Below are 24,542 nucleotides of genomic sequence, written 5' to 3'. Positions count from 1 at the left end.
CCATGGACTAAATTGTAAACCCAGGGCCTGGAAACAACAGACACTTAGGGACACTGGAGCCTGGGCCCTGGCTGGGGAAAACATTCGCCAGCCTGAGGAGAGCTGTGGATACTCACACAGGGCTGGGCACAGAGCTCTCCAGTTCGTCCAAGAGGCTCTCCACACTGGGCCGTACATCCTCCAGGGCCCGGCCTCCATTCCTCTTTGGCTTCTCCTTCGTCAGAGGCCCACCTTTGGTCCCCAGGGGACTGTTATTCTCTGGGATGCCATAGTGAGGGCTCAGGGTCCCAGGGAGTGGGGGGCTTGAGTTGGCCTCATCTTGGAAAGGAGAAAAAAAAAAAAGGCTGCTCAACCCTTGAGCCCTTCAAGGACCTGGAGGTCGACAGGTAGCCTAGGGCCCCAAGCCTACCTGCAGGGAAACTTGGAGAATTATGCTGCACGGCATTGAGTTCCAGCAGTAGGCGGTCGAGTTCCGAGAGGTTGCTGCCCAGGGAGGAGCTCATGACGGTAGGTGAAGGCTCAGCTGATTTCTGCTTGTTGGGGAAGCTTTTAACGAGCAGAGGAAGTTAAGTGAGAGGAGCTCCTCAGCCTTGTGCTGGCTTACTGCTCCCCAAATTCCCAAGGCCCGTAAGTTAGAACAGACAAAGTGTGTCTCTGGACAAGCAAGCAGAGGGTAGGGAAAGGATGTGGTGAGGAGCCTGAAGGAAGTCTTGCTTCAGGTTCTCAGCAGCTGTAACAGCTATGCTGTAACAGCGTGGTCACTCCATTATATGGAGATGTCCTTGACAAGACCAGGGCCAGCTGAAAGGCAGGGGAGCGGGCAGGGAGCGGCCAGGAACCTCACGGCCTTCTGGAGTTAAACCAATGACTCTGGCGACAGAACCCCTGAAAGCCGTTACCTCCCACCCAAGCCAGGTTTCCTAGCAGGAGGCCGGCTGGGCTGGTGGTACCTGTAGACGTGCTCCTCCTCACCGGCTCGGGAGCACGGAGAGCCAACACCGTCGGGGTCAGAGGCACTGGAAGGGTTGGCACTGGAGCCGTATACAGGTGATGGGGATGGAGGCTATAGGGAAAGGAAAAAAAAAGCACTGAAAATTCTCCCAAGGGAAGGACAGCAATAGGGAACAGAAGTAGCCCCAGTGCTCATCCTCCCTCCTCTCCCCCGCCCCGCCTTCCAGGCAGCTTCTGCTCACAGCCAGTCTGATCAGGGAATTTCCAGTCTGGCTAGATGATTAATAATTGGTCACTGCCCCCCTTACATGGTGAGTAGGAAGGGCAATGTCCGGTTGGGAACAGCCATGCCCCCCTGCCTCAGCTCCCCAAGCCCCTGCTAGATAAGCTCCTTTGGGGGGCACCTTACCTGCTGGTGGGTGAATCGGGAGCCACTTGGCTGCCACTGGTCTAAGGGGGCGAGGATGGTGCCATTGAGGGCCTCACTGGAGGGGGGTGGTGGGACGGGCGGCGGCACTGCAATCTCCTGGTAGGTATGGTTTCCAGTTGGGTAGGAGTAGGGGGGCTCCTCGGACAGGAACACGGGCCGCTTGGAGATGTGGGAGGTGGTGGACTCCAAGTCCGCCAGCAGGGCGTCTGTGAAGAGCAAGTACAGGGAGAAGGTGAGCGCCAGGCCTCTTGGAAACTTTCCAGGGGCAGTGCCCCGCCTGCCTATACCTCAAGAGCTAATGACTGCTGGGCACCTGCCCCACCCCAGGGAGAAATGACTAGCCTCAGGACAGGAAGCTGCCAGCACAGACCAGCCTAGCAAAGAATTGGCTCCTAAAACTGCTCTCTTCTTCCCCAAGCCCAGCCTGAAAGTGCTTGGGACTCTCCTACCTCTGGGTGTCAGGCGCCTGGCTCTGCGTTCCTCCTGACAGAGCTGTGCTGTTGGCTGGGCCAAGTGAGAAATGCCTGCCTGGAACTCCGATTCCGCAGGGCACGGAGGAGAATGGGTGGGAGGGGCCCCACGTCACAGGGAGGGGCCCAGCAGTGCCAGGACCTCACTGAACTCTCAGCGTTTAGGCTCTCTCAGCCCAAAGACAGTTGGGGTCCCCTTCTTCTCTCCCTGCCCTCTCGACCAAGTAGAAGCAGAACCCCAAGCTCCAAGTTCCTCCTGAGGCTCCAGGATATGGGGTAAGGTGTGTGGGTGCTGGGGGCGGGAGGGAGGAGGGGGAGCTTGGAGTGAAGTAGTGCAATAGTCGCTATCCCCTTGGCAGGGGGTGGGGGCTCTCACAGGTCTGCTCTGCTGCTCTGTTGGCTGTGTTCCAAAGCCTGGCAAGTGGCCCAGCCCCAGAGGCTCCAAGGCCCCGTTAAGTTGCTTTTAACAGCAGCACAGGCCCTTAAGAACAAGCTTCCGCTACCCCAGCCCCCAGCAGCCCCCAGTAGGAACCTTGTGTCTCCCCGTCTGCAGACAATGAAGGTTACAGCTAGAAGGGCAAGGGTGGGAGCTGCTGACCTTCCCACCTCCTCCTTCCCTACCCAGGACCCTCCCAGGGCACAGCCCAGCCAGCCCCAGGTGCTGCACCCTCATTCCTGCTGTGTTCCCGAACCTGCTCACTCTCCAATCCCCAGTGCTCAGGATAATAGTCAAAAAGGCAATAGCTGCATTTATTCCCCATTTGCTAGCAAATCACTGCACTGGAGGGTCCCACTGATCCTCCAGATAACCCAAAGGGCTGGAATTCTGTCCTCCCTTTGCAACTATGGATGCTAGGCTTGAGGTGGAGGGAGGGCAGGACTCCAAGACTCTTCAGAATCCACAAGCCTGCAAGAGGCTGCTGTGACAGCAAGATGACCTCAGATTTAGAGTCTGACGTCAATAATGGCAAGAAGGTCCAAGCTTTGAGAGCTGCCAGTCTAATCCTTCCTTGCAACCCTGTCCCCAGTCCAACTCCCACCCAGAAAAGAGAAGAGAGAAGGAAGCAAGGCTCTTACCCAAGACTGTGGGGCCACACCTTGCCGTGGCTGCCTGTCTTGATGGCCTAACCCCCCTAGGCTGGCCACAGATGCCCAGAAGGCCTAAGATCACGACCACAGGGCCTGGTCTCCTACTTCTGAAGGTCAATTCATGCAACCCCCTTCCCTTCCAGGCCCTCTGGAGGAGGTCTGACTTCCTGCATCCAACAAACCGGAACTACAGGGAGTCTAGGAAACAGCAGAAAAGGAACTAGTGTTGAAGGCCAATCCCTGTGGTTTCTCTAGGGCCACACCTGCTGCCTTGGCTCCACAGTGTCCCTACTTCCTTTGGGCCCAACCCCACAAGGGTGGGGTCCCTCCTCCTCCAAGATGTGCAGAGCCAACTGGGAAACCTCCCCAGACTACTCAGGGCAGGCAACAAGTGTAACCCTGATAGGAGCAGCAGTAAGTTGTCCTACCTGCCTTCCTCCCCACCATGACACTAGCAAAACAAAGGTCCAGAGGCAGGCTTGTCTCCTGCTGCCAAAGATGGATGAAATGACATTGCTGGGCTCTGAACAAAGTCTCTTAGGCTCTAGACACTCAGCTGAAATCAGATGGTCAGCTTTTCCTGCTAAACACTTGTGAATTAGGGATTCCACTGCCCACTCATCAAGCCCCACAAGCACTGAGTTACAGACTGGATGCTGGCTTGTGATTTCCACAGGCCCTTTTCAACAGATACACAAACTGGTTAGATTACTGGTTGAGGGTGCAGTCCTAGGGCACTGAGACAACAGATCACACTGGTCCTGAGGGAGGGTGAGAAGTGGAAAAGTGATCTGCAGTTCTGGAGGGCAAATCACTCAGCTTCTCCGACCCTTACTTTCCTTGGTAAGATCTGGTGCATAACTTACACCTCAGGATCAGTGTCAGGGTTATAAGAGGTAACAGATGGAACTGCAAACATCTGAACTTATTTACTTTGTGAAATCCAGAAAAAAAAGAAGAGAAGAGAAGATCCTCCTCCAAGAAGGGTAGGATCTGGGCGAGATGTGGACATGACAATCTTCACTAGAAAAATAAAGTAATAAAGTAACATTCCAAGTACAGCCTGTGCAGATGTCAAGGAGAAGGCCTATCATTTCCCAATTTTCTCCAAATCATTTTCTAGCTGAGAGAGGAAGCCCAGCACAGGACCTCTGCTACATCTTCCTCTTCCCTCTCCATCCTTAGTCCTTGCCTGATGATGTGGACAGGACTTACGGTCACTATCCCCCAAGATGCCCATGATGCACCCAAGGAAGACAGGAGTACAGGGGGCAGACAAGGTGTAGACTCTGAACTTTACTTTGAATTCTAAAGGGTGCAGATGCCAGACAGTTCCTCACAGGTTGCAAAATGGTTAAGGGCCAAAGTCCCCTTGCCAGTGCAACAAACTCCTTCCCTGGCTTGAGTAAACAGATCCAGGAACACAGCCACTGAAAGCAGCCCACCAGCAGATAAAGCCTCCTCCAGAGAGGCTCCCCATAGGTTAGCCATAGTTTCAACTTTCTGCCCAGCTCAAAATATCCAAAGGGGTATGCTCAGAAACTCTATTCATACCCCAAGGAAAGTGTCAGAGACCACCAGAACTCTGGAACACACCTTTTCCCACATGCTAGGACAGGTTCCAGGTCCTCAGGTGGTGCCTGAGGACACTCATTTAGGCTAATGAGGCCTCAAACGTTCTTCAACATCACTAAGTTTCTGGATCTAGACTGAGACCATCCAAACTCAAGTCACTCTGCAGGAGAAAGTTCTTTTGGGGGGTTTTCAGCCTCTTTTTGTCTTACCTCTGAGGCCCAACAGAAATAGGCCCTGGCACTTGCACCCACAGAAGAGAGAAAGAGCTACTGAAGCCTGAGGGAGAACAGGCTCAAAGCTTGGGGGCAATCTATGTGGTACGAAGTCCCCAGTCAGGCCACATAGCTATATTCAGCTGAGGGAGAGTTGCAGACATTTGCCATAAACCACCAGAGGGCGCCATTGTCCTATCAGCTTCCTGCCACTGGGCAGACAATCTCAGAGTTTTCCAACTGAGTTGGGGAAGACCCAGGGAGCTCTGAGCCACATGAGTTTTAATCCTGAGAAAAGTTGGCTGAGCTGCAGAAGTAGAGCACGCTACTAAGTGGAACACAAAGTCTCCTGGGTGCCAAGACTTTGAGGCTGCGCTTGTAACACTATCTTCTGGAGGTGCAACCCAAGGACATGTAGTTGTTCACCTGCTCAAAGGGACATGTTCCCTCATTTCCAGTGGTATCTGCAGGCACCCCATCTCCACTTCCCGGCTTTGTCTGACCTGAGCAACACCGACACACCGTGCAGAGGCCCTTTCCTATGCCTGAGCAACCACTGTAATCCTCTGGAAGTGGGTGGAAGCCTAAGATCTGTAGCCTTGAGAGGGTTAAGCAGCTGACATCTCCAGCCTGCCAGAGAAGAACCTGAGGGGCCAGTCCACCCACATTCCCAGTGTTGCAGCTGTCAGTGCCCCTGAAGTTCCCACACCAGCTCAGTGGAGGGAGACTGGAGTCCCCTCATCCCCATACCACCCTCTGGAAAACCAGGCTGGCTCACTAACACCCAGCACTCAATAATGCGCTATAGAGAGTAAGTAGGGTTGAGGGTGGAGCTCAGTTCAGAGCCTGTTATTTATAAAGCCATGGGTTCAGTACCCAGCACCAAGAGAAAGAAAAAGAGAAGAGACAGAGAAAGACAGACCCTGAGAGGCCGACAGAAGGCCAAACCTTTCTACCTCCACTGCGAATGGAGCAAAGAAACAAGTAAGAGCCCTTTCACAGCCAGGCTTCCTCCTACCTATGGCCACCACATCTTAGTATGTGACAAAGACTGTCAAGACCAGAGGCCTAGTGCTAGACAGGTGCCAAGAGAGATGAGATAAAGTTTCACCCAGGATGGCTCAAGTGTGTGGGGGGATGAGGGAGAGAAACACAAGACTCAGAGCTTCCACTCTCTCCTCCCAGGTTCTGAGGATATTGGACGTTACAATTTGCACAAAGGGGTTCAGAGCAACACATGCTATCCAGTCAGTGGCTGAGCTGTTTGGATAGTGCTTCATATTTCCTCTCCTGCCCCATAGGAATGACCATTTTATTCATAGGACTCAACAGAGTGATGCTCACACTTGTAAGCCTAGCAACTCAGAAGGCTGAGATCTGAGGAGTGAGGTTCAAAAGCCAGCCCGGGCAGGAAAGTCCATGAGCTGTGGTTCAATTGGTAGAGTACTAGCCTTGAACAAAGAAGCTCAACAACAGTGCCCAGGACCTCAGTTAAAGCCTCAGGACCAGCATAGATAGACAGACAGACAGACCGACCAACCAACCGACAGACAGACAAGAAGGCAAACATAAAGTGTCCATTTAGCACAGGGCTTGAAACAGCATACTGTCAGTAACTTGGAGGTACTGGGCCAGGGAGATCCTTCACAGAAGTGTTCAGCCCTTGAAAGAAAAGCAACTCCCTCCCCAAGTCAACATTCTATGCAATCCTGAGCCAGCAGGAAGGGCCCCATTCTGGCCAAAACAAAACCTGGAGCACCAGATCTCCACCTCTAAACCCCAGGCGGGAATAGGGTTAGGACAGGTAAATACTGAGCTTTGGGCCAATTTTCTCTCTTCCCAGGATTGGCAGGCTGCCCTGCCTGAATTCTCACCCACTAACCAGACCTCAAGACTCCAGACCTTCTAGCTTCAGCCCCAGGCATTAGGAGAGGGATGGTGCTCTAGCTAGGAGGAAGACTCACTCCACCAGGCCTTGCATTCTGGAGGCCTAACAGAGGTCCACAGCAAGCATACTCTTTTCAAAGCCCTCTTTCTGTAGGCCAGCTGAACTCAGTTTTCATGGCCCCAGGCAGTTTCCTTTGGAGCTGAGAAATAGGAGGAAGGAACAGCAAACAGTTCCCAAGCCCTCACACAGGTAGCAAGTGACTGCTACAGCTCAAGGGCCCTCCCAACAGCCCTGGCCAGCCCGTCTGTGACTATGATCACGGTCCATGATTGCAAACACTGTGCTTGCTTGTGGTGTCTTGTGAAACCCAAACTCCTGAAGTCCCCTCCCACAGAGCACCTACAGAAGCCTAGCCTTAAGACCCGCCCCCCCAATCTTGTTGAGTCCAAAACTATGGGCAAGGGAGGATGCAGCAACAGTGCTGATTGCCTGAGCAGCCTTGGTGGCAACCAGTGTCACAGAAGAGTTGCTGGCCCCTTAAAGTTCTGTGAGCTGGGGTTGTTTGCAGTGAGTGGGACTCAGCCCTTCCTAAGGAAGAAGCAATGTAAACAGCTGGACTAGCTCAGGATGGTCTCTTCAGGGCCCCTTTGGTGAGGCTCTTCCAGATTAGGAAGAAGAGAGCAGGAAGGCAGCACCCTCTCCCTGCCCCCAGCCCCTAACGCCTCCTCCAGGCCTGAGCATTTGAGCTGTTAGAACAGAGGTAATCTAATCCGCAAAGGGTGCTTTGACTGGGTGAGTAACTCCCCAGGAATGGGGAGCTGGGTATATTTATCCTGATAACCGTCCTGTCCAGTCCTGGAGGAAAGGCAGATTAGTGGCAAGTAAGGGGCAATCCACAATTAGACCAGATCACTCTGCCCTCACCCAGCCTAGGGACTTAGGGCCTGGACTAGGAACTCCACCTCTGAAGGGTCCTCCCCTGCCAAGCCAAGTTCCTGTCAATGGTCTCCTCTCCAAGAATTAAGTGCAAGAGAGCAGGGGCCATGTCTGTCTTGCTCAATGCCATATTCCCAGCAGTCGGATGAACTGCTGAGCGACCTAATGACTGAAAATGGGAAGAAAGGGGATGGAGCAATGAGCAGAGGAGACAGCCAGTGCCAAAGGGAAGATGGGAGCCCATGTGCCACCCTCTCTCTCTGGATGTCTTCTCTATCAGTAGAACAGGGAGAATCTGATTTGTTATCATTCCTGGTAGCAAGCTCTGAGGAGGGATGATGACGGGGGACAGAGGGATTTACAAAGGACATTTGAGCTCTGGAGGAATTTGTCTAAATCCAAGATGCCCCTATTATCTGAATCCCCAATGGGCACTGCACTCCTCCAGGGGATGGGCAAGTAGCAATCAATACCATAGTGCCATTTGAATATTTAATAGTCATGCCTGGAGGTTATGAAGACTCAGCCACCGATTCTTCCTCGCTGACTCATGCTTCACTCAACAGGAACTGCCATCTTACTCTCATATCCCCCAAGGAAGTATGGGCTGGGGTGACACACAGGAAAGCAGGGGAGAAGTCTGGAGCATTTTTCAACCTGCTGCTGGCGGGGAGGGAGGGAAGGGAAGGAAGAGAGGGGAGATACCCACTTGATAGGGCGGCTCCTTCCTAGTTTCCTAAGGACCAGAGGCTGGTCTGCCTGCTGCCAGGCCCCACCTTGAGAGGTTGACACATGAGTGTGCCGACAGGTTCACTTTATTTGGTATCCAGCTTGTGCCCAAGGTCACAGGGCACAGGTAAGCAGAGATCCAAGGGAATAAAAGACTGAAAGGTAACTGTGATGATCACCCTGAGCTCTAGGCAGACACCACTGTGCCAGTCCCCTCTGCACCGGGCCCCCAGGTCCCATGAATCATCCAGTGGGTAGGCCCCTGGCTTTGGCTTCCTTATCTGATTGAACTCTGGAGGTTGCACCGTAACAGGAAATAGGAGATGGAGAGGCCTAGGTTCTCTGAGCATGTGCACACGCTCGCTCTCAGCCACAGTTCTGGCTGTCCGAGCAGCTGAGTCTCACACCATAAACGATTAGTCTTGGAGCCGATAAGGTGGCTTAGTGGTAGAATACTTGCCTAGCATGCATGAAGCCCTAGGTTCAATTCCTCAGTGCCACATAAAAAAAGCTGGAAGTGGTGCTGTGATTCAAATGGTAGAGTACTAGACTACTAGCCTTGAGCAAAAAGAAGCTCAGCGACAGCGCCCAGACCTTTTGAGTTCAAGCCCCTGCACCAGGAAAAGAAAAATAAATAATAACTTTTAAAGAAGAACTAGTTTTCATGGCCAAGTTCAGCGGCCCTTCCTTTCCACAGAGGTTCCAGAATACCGGATGTGGGCTGGGAAGGTGGCTCAGTGGTAGAGTGCTTGCCTTGCATGCATGAGGCCCTGGGTTTGATTCCTCAGCATCACATAAGTAGAAAAAGCCGGAAGTGGCACAGTGGCTCAAGTGGTAGGGTGCTAACCTTGAGCTGAAGAGCTGAGGGACAGAGCCAGGCCCAGAGTTCAGGCCCCATGACAACAACAAAAAAAGAAAAAGAAAAAGAATACCAGGGATGCATTTTCTTAGTCACATTACAGTCACCTCTCCAGCTCACCCAGGGACTCTGCACCTTTTAAGGTCAAGTTGAGGGCTATATTCCAGGCCCATCCCACAGTTCCTTCAATGGGTAAAACACAGATTCATATACAAAAAGACAGGCAGCCTCAAGCCCAGGAGACTCATGTACTGGAAATGTCCTCAGCCGTTCCAAAGCCGTTCCAAATCCACCCCAGGCCCTTCCTGCAATCTGGGCTCTTCCAGGCAAGGGGGTCTGTTGCAAAGCAGGGCGGCTCCTTGGGCCTCTCTTCTGCTAATCACCAACAGAGGTTAGGAGGGGCTCAGCAGTGAGTCATCACCAGCCCCACAGAGACCTGAACAAAAAGTTCAAAAGTTTGCTTTGTGTTCCTGGGATGAGCTGTCTTCTTTTTCTTTTTTGCGATGTTTACTGATTTTAGGGCACCCATTTTCAAGTTTTATCTACTGAACACAGCCCAGAATGGCTGCAGTACAAGCCAGAGCTTCTCCCTTCTTCAGACAGCTAGGTGGTCAGTTCCCTCTGATCAACTTTTCCTTCTCCAAGTACCTACAATTCACTGGCCCCAAGTCTCATTAACCCTTCACAGGGCCTCTCCCCATTTCATGTGCCTCTTCTTCTTCAACCAACAACATGGACTGGCATCCAAATCCACACACAACCCCCACTCTAGTTCTGTCATAGATACCCTTTTCTGCAGATACTGCTTGTCTGAGCTTCCTGGAAATCTACCAATCCACGTTTTTGCTTGTTTGTGTATGCCAGTACTGAGGCTTGAACTCAGGGCCTGGGCACTGCCCCTGAGCTTTTTTGGGGGCCAGTTCTAGGGCTTGTACTCAGGGCCTGGGCACTGTCCCTGAGCTGCTTTTTGCTCAAGGCTCACACTCTACCACTTAAGCCACAGTGCCACTTCTGGCATTTTCTGTTTATGTAGTACTGAGGAATCGAACCGAGGGGCTTCATTCATGCTAGGCCACATTCCCAGCCCACCCCTAAGCTTTTTTTCCCCACTCAAGGCTAGCACTCTACCACTCGAGCCATGCCTCCACCTCCAGCTTTTTGGTGGTTAATTGGAGGTAAGAGTCTCACAGATATTTCCTGAGTAGCTAAAATTACAGACATGAGCCACCAGTACCCTGCAATAAATGGTTATATGTTTTAGAGAATACCGATGGAAAAAGTCTATGTTTGGTACTAGCCTATTTTCATTTTTCTATTTTTGCTATAGAGGGTCAGCTTATTCTTATCCAACAGCCTCTCTGCCTAAGAGCAAGGGGAAGAACCCCTGGAGTTGACATTCTTGTCTTTAAAATCTCTAAAAAGGAGGCTGGCAAGGTGGCTCAGTGGTAGAGTGCTTGCCTTGCATGCATGAGGCCCTGGGTTTGATTCCTCAGCACCACATAAACAGAAAAAGCCAGAAGTGGTGCTGTGGCTCAAGTGGTAGAGCACTAGCCTTGAGCTGAAGAGCTGAGGGACATTGCCCAGGCCCAGAGTTCAGGTCTCATGACTGACCATAGGGAAAAAAGATCTCTAAAAAGACACACCGCCCTCCCAAACTAGCCTTCATTCTGCACTTGGCCCTCTCACTGCAACCTGTCTCTAGCCAGTCTACATCGCCCCTTGCTTTCCCCAGCTGTGTCCTCTTACCCTTAATTCTGAATGTGCCTCACCACCACCACCACCATCTTTCATCCAGAACACATACGTATCCAGGGAATGTAAGGAGGCCAGAGACATAGGAAGTCACTTTAGGACAAATGCAGAACTCCTTCTGAGGGGGTCAAATTTAAACAAGAGCAAAAAATGTAAATCACTGTCTTTAATCAAAAGCAAGCCTACGTGACAGAGCCAAATGCAAAATGCAAATGAGACTGTGAGATAGACAGGCTTCCAAGAGGCTTTTTGCACAAGCACTTGGGGACTTCAGTGGATGGTTTTTCACAGCACCACAAAGCCCTCACTGTCCACACATAAAGCCACCCCTATCCATACCACAGATTTGGCTGCTCTGGTGTTGCTGGGAGCTAGGACAGTCACATAGCTCTTTGTGCGCCCTTCTGGAACCCCACCTGCCTGTCAGCATGGTAGAGTAGAAAGAACGGACCTCCCAGGGGAGAGGCAGATGGCTTCAAATCCACCACTCACCAGCCTGTTGAGAATTTTCTGGACTTGAGGTTTACTCAGACACCTCATAGGGCACATGGTGAGTAATGAATGAAAAAGTATGCGAACGTCATCATGGTGGCTGGGGATGATAGAAACGTGGGCCTCCCACTCTGACACAGAGGCGACACGTGATAAATATATCCGCATCACTGATTTTCATCTCCCTGCAGACAGGGAAAGGGAGGGGCTGGAGCCAGGGATAGCAGCCAGGGATCTTGGGAGCTATGACAAGCCGTCACTAACTTGGGTCTTCTTGCTGAGCAAACCACTGACCTCACCCCTCTGTGTCTGGGGTTCATTCCAAGTCCTCCTTGAAGAACATCAGCTGAGCCAGCAGCCTCCAACTCACTGCCCAGCAAGGGCAGAGGAACACAGAGAAGCTGCAGAGCTTCAATGCTCTCCCCATCGCTACCGCCTGCTGGGAAGTCACAGCTGCCTGACAATCCTGTCACTTTGATTCCAGAGCTGCCTAAGCTTCACAGATGTGCCCAGAGAAACAAGCCCAGGAAAAAGAAGCAGAGAGGAGCCTTTGCCCCACCACAGGGGCTCAGAGCTCCAATGCAAGCCTGTATCAGAGAGACACTGGGACCAAAAGCAGGGCTGTGTGGCAGAATGGAGCTCAGGAGGGAAGGAGTGAAATAACCCTTCCTAAGTATCTCCTAGGAACCTGGCTCCATGACCCCATTTTATAAGTCAGGGTGCAGAGGCTGGGGCTGTTCAATCAGTGAACGCTGCAGACAGGAGGGTCTCCCACAAGGATAGCACTGCCTTCCTGCAATGCTTATCCATCCCAGGACACCCCTGGAGAAAGGAGGGACCACACAGCAGCTGTCCCTCATATGTCTGTCACCACTCTCCAGTTCTTTGACACCAGTCTCCAGAGCCCCATGGGGAAACAAAAAAGGCAGGCTGCCCCACCTCTGCCTATGCTGGCCCATGTCCTCTTTCCCCCTCCTTCTTTTCCTCATGCTCTGCCTTACGCAGAGCCTGTGATGACACAAGGGTTCAAGAACTCTAGAAGGGCCGGGTGCTGATGACTCGTGCCTGTAATCCTAGCTACTCAGGAGGCTGAGATCTGAGGATTGTGGTTCAAAGCCAGCCCAGGCAGGAAAGTCCATGAGACTTTTTTTTTTTTTTTTTGGTCAGCTGTGGGGCTTGAACTCTGGGCCTGAGCGCTATACCTGAGCTCTTCAGCTCAAGGTGAGCACTCTACCACTTGAGCCACAGCACTAATTCCAGTTTGCTGGTGGTTAATTGGAGATAAAGAGTCTCATGGACATTCCTGCCCGGGCTGGCTTTGAACCTCGATCCTCAGATCTCACCCTCTTGAGTAGCTAGGATACAGGCGTGAGCCACCAGTTCCTAGCTCCTTGAGACTCTTATCTCCAATTAACCACCAGAAAATGGGAAGTGGCACTGTGGCTCAAACAGTAGAGTACTTGCCTTGAGCTGAAGTGCTCAGTGCCCAGGCCCAGAGTTCAAGCCCCACAACAACAACAACAACAAGAATCCTAGAAGGAGCGGGGTACTGGTGGGTCACACCTGTAAATCCTAGCTATTTAGGCAGCTGAGATCTGAAGATCATAGTTCGAAGCCAACCAAGGCAAGAAAGTCCATGATGCTCTTATCTCCAATTAACCACCAAAAAGCCAGAAGTGGAGCTGTGGCTCAAGTGGTAGAGTGCTAACCTTAAGCATAAAAAGCTCAGGGACAACACCCAGGCATTGAGTTCAAGCTGCAGGACCTGCACAAAAGAATTCAAGGAGGAGCCAGGCACGGGTAGTTCACACTTCAAAGCCAGCCCAGGCAGAAAAGTTCGTGAGACTCTTATCGCCAATAAAATACCAGAATACCGGAAGTGGCACTGTGGCTAAAGTGGCAGAGTGCTAGTCTTGAGCTGAAGAGCTGAGGGACAGCGCCCAGGCCCAGAGTTCAAGCCCCATGACTAACCAAAAAAAGGGGGATGGGAAGGGGAAACAAAGGAGGAGGCAACAATGCTTGATAAGAAATGTACTCATTACCTTGCCCATGTAATTGTTACCCCTCTTTATGGTATTTTCACAAAAAAAAATTTTTTTTAATGGAAAAAAGGAAAGAAAGAAAGAAAGAGAGAGAGAGAGAGAGAGAGAGAGAGAGAGAAAGAAAGAAAGAAAGAAAGAAAGAAAGAAAGAAAGAAAGAAAGAAAGAGCAGGCAGGCTGGAAGCCTGTAAGTTTGAGTGTAATGTATTGCTGTGTATTGACAAGTGTTTTCCTCCTGAGCTCTATTCATATTGCTGCTGCTCCCGTGTGGGCATACAAGAAAGGGCTGCCCCAGGCACAGAGCTGCACCCTCACAGAGGTGGCAGGAGAATCCTCAGAAGACAGGGCTCCACAGTGTACAACACTAATTCAGCCATCTAAGGCAGAAACAGACAATTGACTGACCTGGACTCCGAGCCCAGAATCAACCTGGATGTTCGAAATGCTACACCCAAGCACTACTGAGCAAAAAGAAATAGGTGGTGTGGGTTTCTTCCTGTATAAATATTGTGCGCACCTGCTCCATGCCTGGGGTCAGCACTCTGGGAAACACAGGTCTGAGCAGGGAGTTCTCCTCAGCCTCTGGTTCTGATGTGCTGCCCATCAACTATGAGGTACGCCACCACCTGTCCTTGGCTAGCAATAATCAAGTATTGATATGTGCAGCTAATCTGCATTTCTACTTTCAGAAAACCACCGGGTATGGGTTCCAGATGATTCCATGATGGCCAGCCCCACCCAAATGTGTTCCACGTACTTTTTTCTCTTTCTTTTTTTGCCAGTCCTGGGAACACAGGGCCTGGGCACTGTCCTTGAGCTTCTTTTGCTTAAGGCTAGCGCTCTACCACATGAGCCACAGTGCCATTTCTGGCTTTTTCTGATTATGTGGTACTGAGGAATCGAACCCAGGGCTTCATACATGCTAGGCAAGCACTCTACCAATAAACCACATCCCCAGCCATCAAGTCCTTTCTTGAATAAGAAAAAGCTGGGAGGTGCATGGAATCCTGGACACAACCTTGGATGTCAGTTATGGAGCATAACAGGAGTCAAAACCGCTATCTCAGATGGTCAGGTGCTCTGGGAAGAAGTGGCAAAAGGGGGCTTAAGGGCAAAAGGGGTTAAGTGATGGATGCAGGTCTAGCAGGAAGCCCTGAGTGCAAACCCCAGTACCACAAAAAAAAAAGTGTGGAAGGGAGAGGAAGAAAGAGGCTAACGGACCCCACAGCACGCCCTCAGCTGACCCTTAATGACACTTGTGCTTCCTCAGAAGAACTAACACTTATCCAGCCACGGTCTTCTCAGTCACACAAGATTTGAAAGTCATCTGCTAGGTTCAGGTCCTCAGGAAATGCTGGGGCCCTAGATAGCTGGTGTCACCACAGACAGCTGACACCTCCTGAAAAAGGGCCCATCTCAGTCCCCCCACCCCCGTACTGGTTTACAAGTGGTAGGCCTGACTGAACATGAGGCCCTGACCTAAAAAAGGAGGGATGCTTCCAGCCAAAGAGGGCAAGACTGATTTCAACAGAAGCTCAAATCTCTGCATTGGGACCCTGCCTCTTCCTAGACAGAGAAGAAGCAGATGGTGGCTGCAGAGTCTCACTGGGAAGCCATGACAGGAAAAGAGACTTTCTTGAAACAAAATGCATCCACAGGGACCCCTGTGCTCTCAGCCTGGCTGACAAGGAGGGACATGAAGATGCATGTAAGCATAGAGTAGAAGAGAATCTACATAAGATTCTGTATGCGGGGCTGGGAAGGTAGCTCAGCGGTAGAGTGCATGCCTTGCAAGCATGAGGCCCTGGGTTCGATTCCTCAGCACCACATAAACAGAAAAAGCCAGAAGTGGTGCTGTGGCTCCAGTGGTAGAGCACTAGCCTTGAGCTGAAGAGCTGAGGGACAGCGCCCAGGCCCAGAGTTCAGGCCCCATGACCGGCAAAAAAAAAAAAAAAAAAAGATTCTGTATGCCAGTGTGGCAGTACACATCTATAATTCCAGCACGTAGGAGGCTGGGATGGAAGGACTGGGGGTATGAGGCCAGCTTAGGCTATACAGCAAAATCCAGTCTCAAAAAGCAAAAAGGAGCCAGGCGTCAGTGACTCACACCTGTAATCCTAGCTACTCAGGAGGCTGAGATCTGATGATCAAGGTTCAGAGCCAGCCCAGGCAGGAATGTCCACGAGACTCTTATCTCCAATATACCACCAGAAAACTGGAAGTGGCACTGTGGCTCAAATGGTAGAGTGCTTGAAGAGAGCTGAGAGCTGAGGGAAAGCACCCAGGCTGAGTTCAAGCCCCACTACCAACAACAACAACAAAAAAAAGCAAAAAGGAAATAGGGGCTCAAGACCTAGTAGTCAGCCTGCAAGACATACAAGCCTGGGGCTGGGAAGGTGGCTCAGTGGTAGAGCGCTTGCCTTGCATGCATGAGGCCCTGGGTTTGATTCCTCAGCACCACATAAGCAGAAAAAGCCAGAAGTGGTGCTGTGGCCCAAGTGGTAGAATGCTAGCCTTGAGCTGAAGAGCTGAGGGACAGCAAAAAAAAAAAAAAAAAAAAAAAAGTACAAGCCAAAAAGCCAGAAGTGGAGGAGTGGCTCAATTGGCTGAATGCCAGCCTTGAGCAAAATAGCTAAGGGATAGTGCCTAGAGCCTGAGTTCAAGCCCGATACTGTCCCTCCAAAAAGAAACCCAACAACTCTAGGGCTGAGCCTGGAAAAGGTTCTAGGGCTCTTGGCTTGGTCTGGACTGGCCTTCCAGCTGGCTACACCAGGAAACTGATGGGGACAGAGAAGGACAGGAGCCACCCCATCCCTGAATTGGGTTGTATTGCATAGACAGTCTGAGGCTCTGGGAATCCAATCCAGCGAGCCAAGACAGATGGCAACAGCAACACCCAGCTATAATGCCCAGAAATATCACACAGGAAGTCCCAGTGTACACAGAGGGAGCATTCCAAAAGTTTGTTTGGAAGTTGGATTCTGAATGGTAGAGGAGGTCTTGTATCAGAACAACACTCTCAGGAAGATACATGCAACTGTTTGAGTAAACTGTTTGAGTAGAGTCTCCCTTCAGTTGTGCCAATGGGCACTAGTTTGGCAGTGCTTTGTTCTCTAAAACTCACCTGGGCTTGGGCCATACTGGCCTGAGCCCTCAACACCTGAACTCCTCATTTCTGCTCTATGCTAAGCATGGAGTACAGTTGTCTTAGATATTCCCAGGACAATAGGAGAAGAAACCCTCTGCTTCCACCCTTTTGCAAGTGTGCAGTTCAGAAAGCCTGGGTCAGAGCAAGACTGTCAGTAGGGGGCTGGGAAGGTGGCTGAGTGGTAGAGAGCTTGCCTTGCATGCCTGAGGCTCTGGGTTCAATTCCTCAGCACCACATAAGCAAAAAGAAAAAAGCCGGAAGTGGCGCTGTGGCTCAAGTGGTAGAGCGCTAACCTTGAGCTCAAGAGCTGAGGGACAGCACCCAGGCCCAGAGTTCAGGCCCCACGACCGGACCCAAAAAAAAAGAAAAAAGACTGTCAGTAGGGCTGCTGCCTCTCCTGCCCATCTTGAGGCCCAGATAGGAAATGGTCACCACAGAAATGATCAGCTCACACAGAAGTGAGCTCATCAAGCACTGGTCACACTACTGTTTCTGATGTTTTGTTTTGGGTTTGTTTTTTTTTAATTTGTGAATTCTTTTTTTATTATTGTGAAAATATCATACAGAGGGGTTACAATTACGTGGGCAAGATAGTGAATACATTTTTTATCAAGCATTGTTGCCTCCTCCTTTGTTTCCCCATACCATCCCTTCCCTCTCCCCCCCCCCCCCCACCCTCTGATGTATTTTTAAAGAGTGGAAGTTTCAGCCTGGCACTGGTGGCTCACACCTATAATCCTAGCAACCCTGGAGGCTGAGCTCTGAAATCACAGTTTGAAGCCAGCCCCAGGCAGGAAAGTCCATGAGATTCTTTTTTTTTTTTTTTTTTTTTTGTCGGTCATGGGGCTTGAACTCCAGGCCTGGGCGCTGTCCCTCAGCTCTTCAGCTCAAGGCGAGCGCTCTACCACTTGAGCTACAGCGCCACTTCCGGTTTTCTGGTGGTTTATTGGAGATAGGAGTCTCATGGTCTCTCCTGCCCGGGCTGGCTTTGAACCGCGATCCTCAGATCTCAGCCTCCTGAGTAGCTAGGATTACAGGCGTGAGCCACCAGCGCCCGGCTATGAGATTCTTATTTCCAATAAACTACCAAAAAAAGTAGGAAGTATAGCTGTGGCTCAAGTGGTAGTATATTGGCCTTGAGCAAAGAAGCTCAAGAACAGTGCTCAAGCTCCAAGTTCAAGCTCCAGGCACTAGAGAAAGAAAGAGAGAAAAGAGAGAAAGAGAGAGGGGGAGGGGGCAGTTTCTTGTCTTCTACCTCTCTCTCTTGCACCCCAAACTGTAATGTGAACCTCCATGGATACAGGGCTCCACTCCATTTCCTCCCCCACACCTAAAGAATGGGAGATGGGCTCATCCTTTTGATCATGAGCAATACCTCTGCTTCCATCTGACAGAAACAAATTTCAAATCCAGGCTCAAGAATCAGCCACGATGTTCTCCTGGTATCTATGTCTTTTGAGGGAAGATCCTGGGGACTCTTGTCGTCCTTACAGCAAAGACAACACAGTGTGGGGGTGACAGATAGCAGGAAGTCCTCATAGCCCTGTAGCAGTGGAAACAGGAGTCCAGGGAGCTGGTAGGAGGGCCAGACAGAGCCCCAACCTGAACTAAGACCACTCCACTCTACTTCACAATCACAGACTCAAGAGTGTAGATCTCTCTCCTGGCTACCAGATGCTCTAGGATTTCTTGCCTTTCTGGGTCTGCCTCTTTCCTTCTCTCCTTCCTTTCTCTCTTCTTTGGTGATAAAACTTGAGTTTGGAGGTGGGAAGGTGGCTTAGTGGTAGAGTGCTTGCCTAGCATGCATGAGGAGTACCAAGGCCCTGAGTTCAGTCCCCAGGACTGGCAAAAACAAAAAACAAACAAAAACCTGAGTTTGAACTTGTACTTACTACACAGGTGCTCTACCACTTGAGCTATGCCCTCAGCCTACTTTTTGGTAAAATAAGAATGATACATGTTTAAGGACTGAGCCAAAGCTGGGCGCTGATGGCTCACACCTGTAATCCTAATTACTAAGGAAGCTGAGATCTGAGGTTCACAGTTCAAGGCCAGCCCGGGCAGGAAAGTCCATGAGACTCTTATCTCCAATAAACCACTAGAAAACCAGAAGTGGCACTGTGGCTCAACCGGTAGAGTGCTCACCTTGAGCTGAACAGTGCAGAGTTCAAGCCCCACGACTGACCCCATCCCCACCCCACCCCCAAAAAGGACAGGTGCCAATGGCTCACACCTATAACCCTAGCTGCTCAGGAGGCTGAGATCCAAGGGTTGAGGTTAAAAGCCAGGCTGGACAGACAAATCTGGCTTATCTCCAAAGCATCTGATTCAAACTGATTCAAGCAGTAGACAACCAGCCTGGGAGGGGGGGTTCTAAGCAAGAGCTGAAGACTCTAAGTCAAAGCTCCAGTACCAGTATGCACGCATGTACACACACAAAATAAAAATTTCTTAAAATGCTGACAGGTTTTTCAAGAGCAACCAAAATTCTGATCTCTCTCCCTGATTTCAAAGATATTTCTAAGTTCAAAGGATCACCAAGTGCTGAGGGACAGCGCCCAGACCCAGAGTTCAGGCCCCACGACCGGACCCAAAAAAAAAAAAAAATAAATAAATAAATAAAAAGGATCACCAAGTGACCCTGTGCTAAGAGGTATGAGGAGCTCAGTGCACAAGGCTGATCCTCCTGGAATCTGGTCTACAGGCCAACCTCCCATCCCCAGGAAGCTCCCAACAAACATCTGCTCCCAATGGGAATAGTGTGAACTGCTCAGGTTCTCACCATCCTCCCTTCTGCTGGCTCAGCTCAGCTCCCCACCCCGGGACAAGAGTCTGCCCAGTGCAGGGCAAAGGAAAAGAGCTCCACCCACCCCAGTCTCCACCCTGTGCTCAGGAAGGGAGTTAATTCTTATACCAGAAGACTGGGTCTGACATCCAGACATGACCTCTGGGTAACTGTGAATCACCCAAAACCACACACAAAATGTCATGTGTGGGTCCTCACCACTTCACTGTGGGAGAGGGATCCCAACAGTCACAGCTCTGGGGACATGGGACTCCCCCATGGGGAAACACTACCCCTGCTTCAGCTCATGGCTTGGACCTTTGAGGACAAGTCTGATTTCCTGAGGCCAAATCAATCCCAGGGAACTAGGGTTTCTGGACCAGGACTTATCTGTGCCCTGGCCAGCTCTCCTCTCCAGAGGCCATCATAGTTCAGAACGTTGTCCCTGAAAAAGGGTAGAGCTCCTCACACCTGCCTCACCATCCCGCTCTTCCATCCCCCCATCCCTCTCAGCAGGGCAGCCTCACCTTTACCACTGGTGGCTCCAATTCTAGCCTCCAATAGGAGTTGAGCTAAGAGGGATAGAGTGTCTGTCCCCATCGAGCACTAACTAATGAGAGACCATCATAAGCACAGAGCACACAGGGGTCAGCAGAAGGGCAGGGGGAGAGGGAGGGAGGGCTTTCCAGGAAGAAGTGAGGAACAACCTGGGTAAGTGCCCGGACAGAGAGCACTGGAGCTCAGAGCACAAGTCTCAGCTTGGCGGAGGGAGTCCAGAGCCCAGAGGCTGCGGAGAAGCCTAGACATACAAAAGCAGCCATAGAAGGTGGCTGGGTGAATGCAGCAGGATCAGGCCTGCCTTTGGATCACTCAGCCAGTGTGTGCATGCAGGTGAGGAGGACCAAGAGTTACAATGCTCTAAATGAAATGAGGTAAAATCAACAAGGAGGGAGGAGTGCAGGATGCTCTCCACATTTGTTTCCTGCAGGCGGAACAACCACCAAATGACTTAGGGGAGACAGGAGGGAAGCAGGGCCTGGGGAAAGGTGGTTATGAGATGGGTCAGGGTGAAGAGAGCATCAGATCAAAGACAGGCAGAGCCACAAGGTGATAGGGCAGGGCTCAAGAGCCTTTCTTTCCCTTGCCATATTTCCTATGAATTTGTCAGGAGCCTGGAAAGTAGCAATTTGATTGGAAAATGATACCGGTTCCCACTCCAGTCTGCCCTTCTGCTAAAAAAAGTCTTTTTCTTGCCAGGCTTTGGAGAAGCTCTGGAGGCTGCATGCCATTCCCTCCAGGAATTTTTTTTCTGCTTATATGGTGCTGAGGAATCGAACCCAGGGCCTCATGCATGCAAGGCAAGCGCTCTACCACTGAGCCACCTTCCCAGCCCCTCTCCAGGAATTCTGAAAGCACTCGGAATACCAGGCTCCCTCTATTGCCTGCTGCTATCTGCACTGAAGTCTGTCTTAAAACCCCCACACAAAGCCCGTTACCTTTCCATAGTCCTCCTGCAGGAGGAAGGATTAGGCCAAACAGGTAATCAGGGGAGCCAAGTCCTTCCTGTCACATGTGTGAGCCCAATCTCAGGCCCCACGCTCTGGTAGGAATGCCCTTCAGAAATGCCCAAGTACAGCTGAGCCCAGAGACACTTGTTGTTTTACTTAAGGAAAACAGACAGCAAAGTCCCAGTCCCATCTCAACACCATACTAAGGCAACCCCAAAAAGGTCATTCTACAGAGGAAGCAGAGACCAATGACAGTCCTTGGTTAGATAGTCTTGTGGTTCAGACTGATTTGCTTGGAAGATACAATTTGAAAGACACAGGGACCAAATCATAGTCCATGGACTCAGCATGCACTTGCTGCCCGCCCTTTCTGTACACCTCCTATTTTCATTACCAAGAGGAATCCTTATCCCCCGGGCTCATACAGCACAGTTTCCTCTTCTGCAACACAAGGATAAAAAGGGTCTACTTTGCAAAAGCAAGAAGAAAGAAATGTTTTGGTTTTATACGGGGGACCTCTTCATTTTCAACACAGAGTTTGCAATCTAGTTTGTGCCTCTGCGTTTGTGTGTGTGTGTGTGTGTGTGTGAGAGAGAGAGAGAGAGAGAGAGAGAGAGAGAGAGAGAGAGAGAGAGTGAGAGAGGGGGGGGAGGGTTGTTATACCAAGGTTTGAACTTTTTTTTTTTGTCAGTCATAGGGCTTGAACTTGGGCCTGGACACCATTCCTTTGAGCCACGGTATGACTTCCAGTTTTCTAGTGGTTAACTGGAGATAAGAGTCTAATGGACTTCCCTGCCTGGGCTGGCTTTGAACTGCAATCCTCTGATCTCAGCCTCCTAAGTAGCTAGGATTACAGAAGTGAGACATCATCAGCACACAGCTTTCTTCAACTTCCTTTTTTTTTTTTTTTTTGCCAGTCATGGGGCCTGACCTCTGGGCCTGGGCGCTGTCCCTCAGCTCTTCAGCTCAAGGCTAGTGCTCTACCACTGGAGCCACAGCGCCACTTCTGGCTTTTTCTGTGGTGCTGAGGAATTGAACCCAGGGCCTCGTGCATGCGAGACAAGCACTCTACCACTGAGCCACCTTCCCAGCCCTTTCTTCACAACTTCTTGTGCACAGCTGGCATATGTCCAGTCTGGCTTTTTGCTGGTTAACTTGAGATTTGTTTGCCCTGGTTGGAGGCCCGATCCTCCAGGTCTCAGCCTCCACAGTGGCCAGGATTCCAGGTGTGAGCTTCTACCTCCTGGCTAAGACATACCACTTTTGGGTTCCCAAACCCTCATGTACTTTCCAACTGAGAGCACATGTCAAACTGGTACAAAATATCTGTCAAAATTTGATGCCCCAAAGTCGGGCACTGGTAGCTTACACCTATAAAGCTAGCTACTCAGGAGGCTGAAATCTGAAGATTGCAGTTCAAAACCAGCCTTGGCATAAAAGTCTGTCAGTTTTTTGTCAGTTGTGGGGCTTGAACTCAAGGCCTGAGCATTATCCCTGAACCTCTCTGTGCTCAAGGCTCTACAAGTTTGAGCCATGGCTCTACATCTGGATATAAGTGGTTAAATGGAAATGAGTCTCATGGGGATTTTTCTGCTGAGGCTAGCTTTGAACTGAAATCCTCAGATCTCAGCCTCCTGAGTAGCTAGGATTACAGGCGTGGGCCACCAGTGCCCATCTGTGAGATTCTTATCTCCAATAAACCACCCCCAAACTGGAAGTGGAGCTGTGGCTCAAAGTGGTACAGCACTAGCTTTGAGCACAAAACTCAGGGACAGCACCGAAACCCTGAGTCAAGCCCCGAGTTCAAGCACCATGATCAACAACAAAAAAAGAAAAACTTTGATGCCTACCGCCCCTAAACCATCTAGTGAGGACAGGCAGGGGGAGGACAGGGAGCATGCTTATTTATACCCATCTGCCTCTCCTAAGCATCAAGCAGAGCCTCACGCGTAATAGGTGTTCTGTGGATGACACTGAACATGAACTAATGACCTCACTGGGCCATCTGATGCTGAGATCTTCATGCCATCTCCTGGTCCTCCAACCACACTACTCCTACCCCCAAAAACAGCTAGGCAGGAAGATCAGGAAGTTCACAATTCAAGGACACCCCAGACAAAAAAGTTAGCAAGACCTCAAGAAAAATCCAACAAGCCAGATGTGCTAATGCATATTTATAATGTCTAATCTCAGACACATAGGTGGCATAGGTCTGAGGCCAGACCTAGTCAAAAATATAAGACCCTATCAAAAAAAAAAAATCAAAGGAATACTCCACAAGACTTCGTGGCCAGACACAGAGGCTTGTGGGCACGTAAGGTTTCAGCTCACTGTGTGGCCTGCCTGGCTTTCTTTGCAGTGGGGGAGGGGAGCTGGAGCTGTGTTAGGTGGGATCAGTGCTCAGGAATGAGGCAATGGGAGGGAGTTCAGGCACCAGAGAGGGTTAGGGCCTTGGGCCAGGCACTATCTCAGTTTGAAGCTGGAGAAGAAGGAGAGGAGGGCATCTGCAAGTGACGCAATAAGAAAGAACAAGGAGAATGGCAGCTCCAGCTTCCTGAAGATAGGGTCACACCTCTCCCATAGGAGCAGGGCAGGCAGCAGATGTGAGCAGGAAGTACACTACTGGAATTTGTTAGCAACACCCACTTTGGGCTTCATAGTCTAGATAGCATCACTGATAACCGTAACTGCCAAGCAGATGAGATGATCCACAAAGCACGCTCCTATCAGTCAGGCTCACCGGAACCCCAGGGAGGAAGCCTCAGTTTATAGGAAGAGAAAGGGAAACTGAAAGGAAAGGAAGAGAAAAATGTTTTCCCAACATGAGTAAATTTCTTCAGACTTTTATTTTGGTTCTAGTGCTAGGGATTAAACACCAGGCCTATCACATGTTAAGTAGGTATTATACCCCCAACCATTATTTATATTTTTGCTTCACTTCTTTTCTTTCTCATGATCCTTCTTTCTTTCCTTCTTTCCCTCTTTTCTCCTCCTTTTTCCTCTTCCTCCTCTTCCTCCTCTCCCCCTCTCTCTCCCCCCTCCTCCCCCCATCTCTCCCACTCTTTTTTTTTTTTTTTTGGCCAGTTCTGGGGCTTGAACTCAGGACCTGGGCACTGTCCCTGACCTTCTTTTGTTGAAGGCTAGCACTCTACCACTTCCAGCTTTTTCTACTTATGTGGTACTAAGGAACTGAACCCAGGGCTTCATGCATGCTAGGAAAGCACTCCACCACTAAGCCACATTCTCAGCCCTCTCTCTCTCTCTCTCTCTCTCTATCTTGACACAGGGTCTTGGTAAATGGACAAGTTAGGCCTTGAACTTCTGGGTTCAAGGGACCCTTCGTCTGCCTCAATTTACCAAGCAGCTGAGTAGTACATGTATTATTCCCAGTTACTTGAAAGACTGAGGCCAGTGGCTCAGCAATGGTGGCTCATGCCTGTAATCCTAGCTACTTAGGAGGCTGAGATCTGAGGATCACGGTTCTAAGCCAGCCCAGGCAGGAAAGTCTGTGAGACTCTTCTCTCCAATAAACCACTCAGAAAACCAGAAGTGGCACTGTGGCTCAAGTGGTAGAGCGCTCGCCTTGAGCTGAAGAGCTGAGGGACAGTGCCCAGGCCCAGAGTTCAGGCCCCATGACCAGACCCCCCCAAAAAAAAACATGTAGACTTAAAAAAAAAA

At 50.6% G+C, this 24,542-nt stretch overlaps 1 protein-coding gene across 5 annotated transcripts in view; it reads right to left on the bottom strand.

Annotated features, from left to right (window-relative positions):
* LOC138829855 (paxillin) overlaps positions 1–24,542 on the bottom strand; it is a 50,939-nt gene that overhangs the window by 10,636 nt on the left and 15,761 nt on the right. For 4 of the 5 annotated variants that reach the window (XM_070026415.1, XM_070026411.1, XM_070026412.1 and 1 more), the window contains exons 2-5: positions 1,361–1,587; positions 951–1,063; positions 410–546; positions 117–318 (exon numbers count right to left, since the gene is read on the bottom strand). In XM_070026415.1, coding sequence (XP_069882516.1) covers positions 117–318; positions 410–546; positions 951–1,063; positions 1,361–1,587 — 679 coding nt within the window. Of the gene's footprint in view, positions 1–116; positions 319–409; positions 547–950; positions 1,064–1,360; positions 1,588–2,928; positions 3,099–24,542 lie in introns of those variants that run through there. The other variant, XM_070026414.1, reaches the window with a different exon arrangement.

The sequence above is a fragment of the Dipodomys merriami genome, unplaced genomic scaffold, assembly GCF_024711535.1.
Source record: "Dipodomys merriami isolate MVZ:Mamm:240054 unplaced genomic scaffold, mDipMer1.0.p SCAF_177, whole genome shotgun sequence".
NCBI classification, from domain to species: domain Eukaryota; kingdom Metazoa; phylum Chordata; class Mammalia; order Rodentia; family Heteromyidae; genus Dipodomys; species Dipodomys merriami.
Note: the sequence above shows the minus strand (reverse complement) of the source record. Positions and strands in the feature narration are given on the sequence as shown.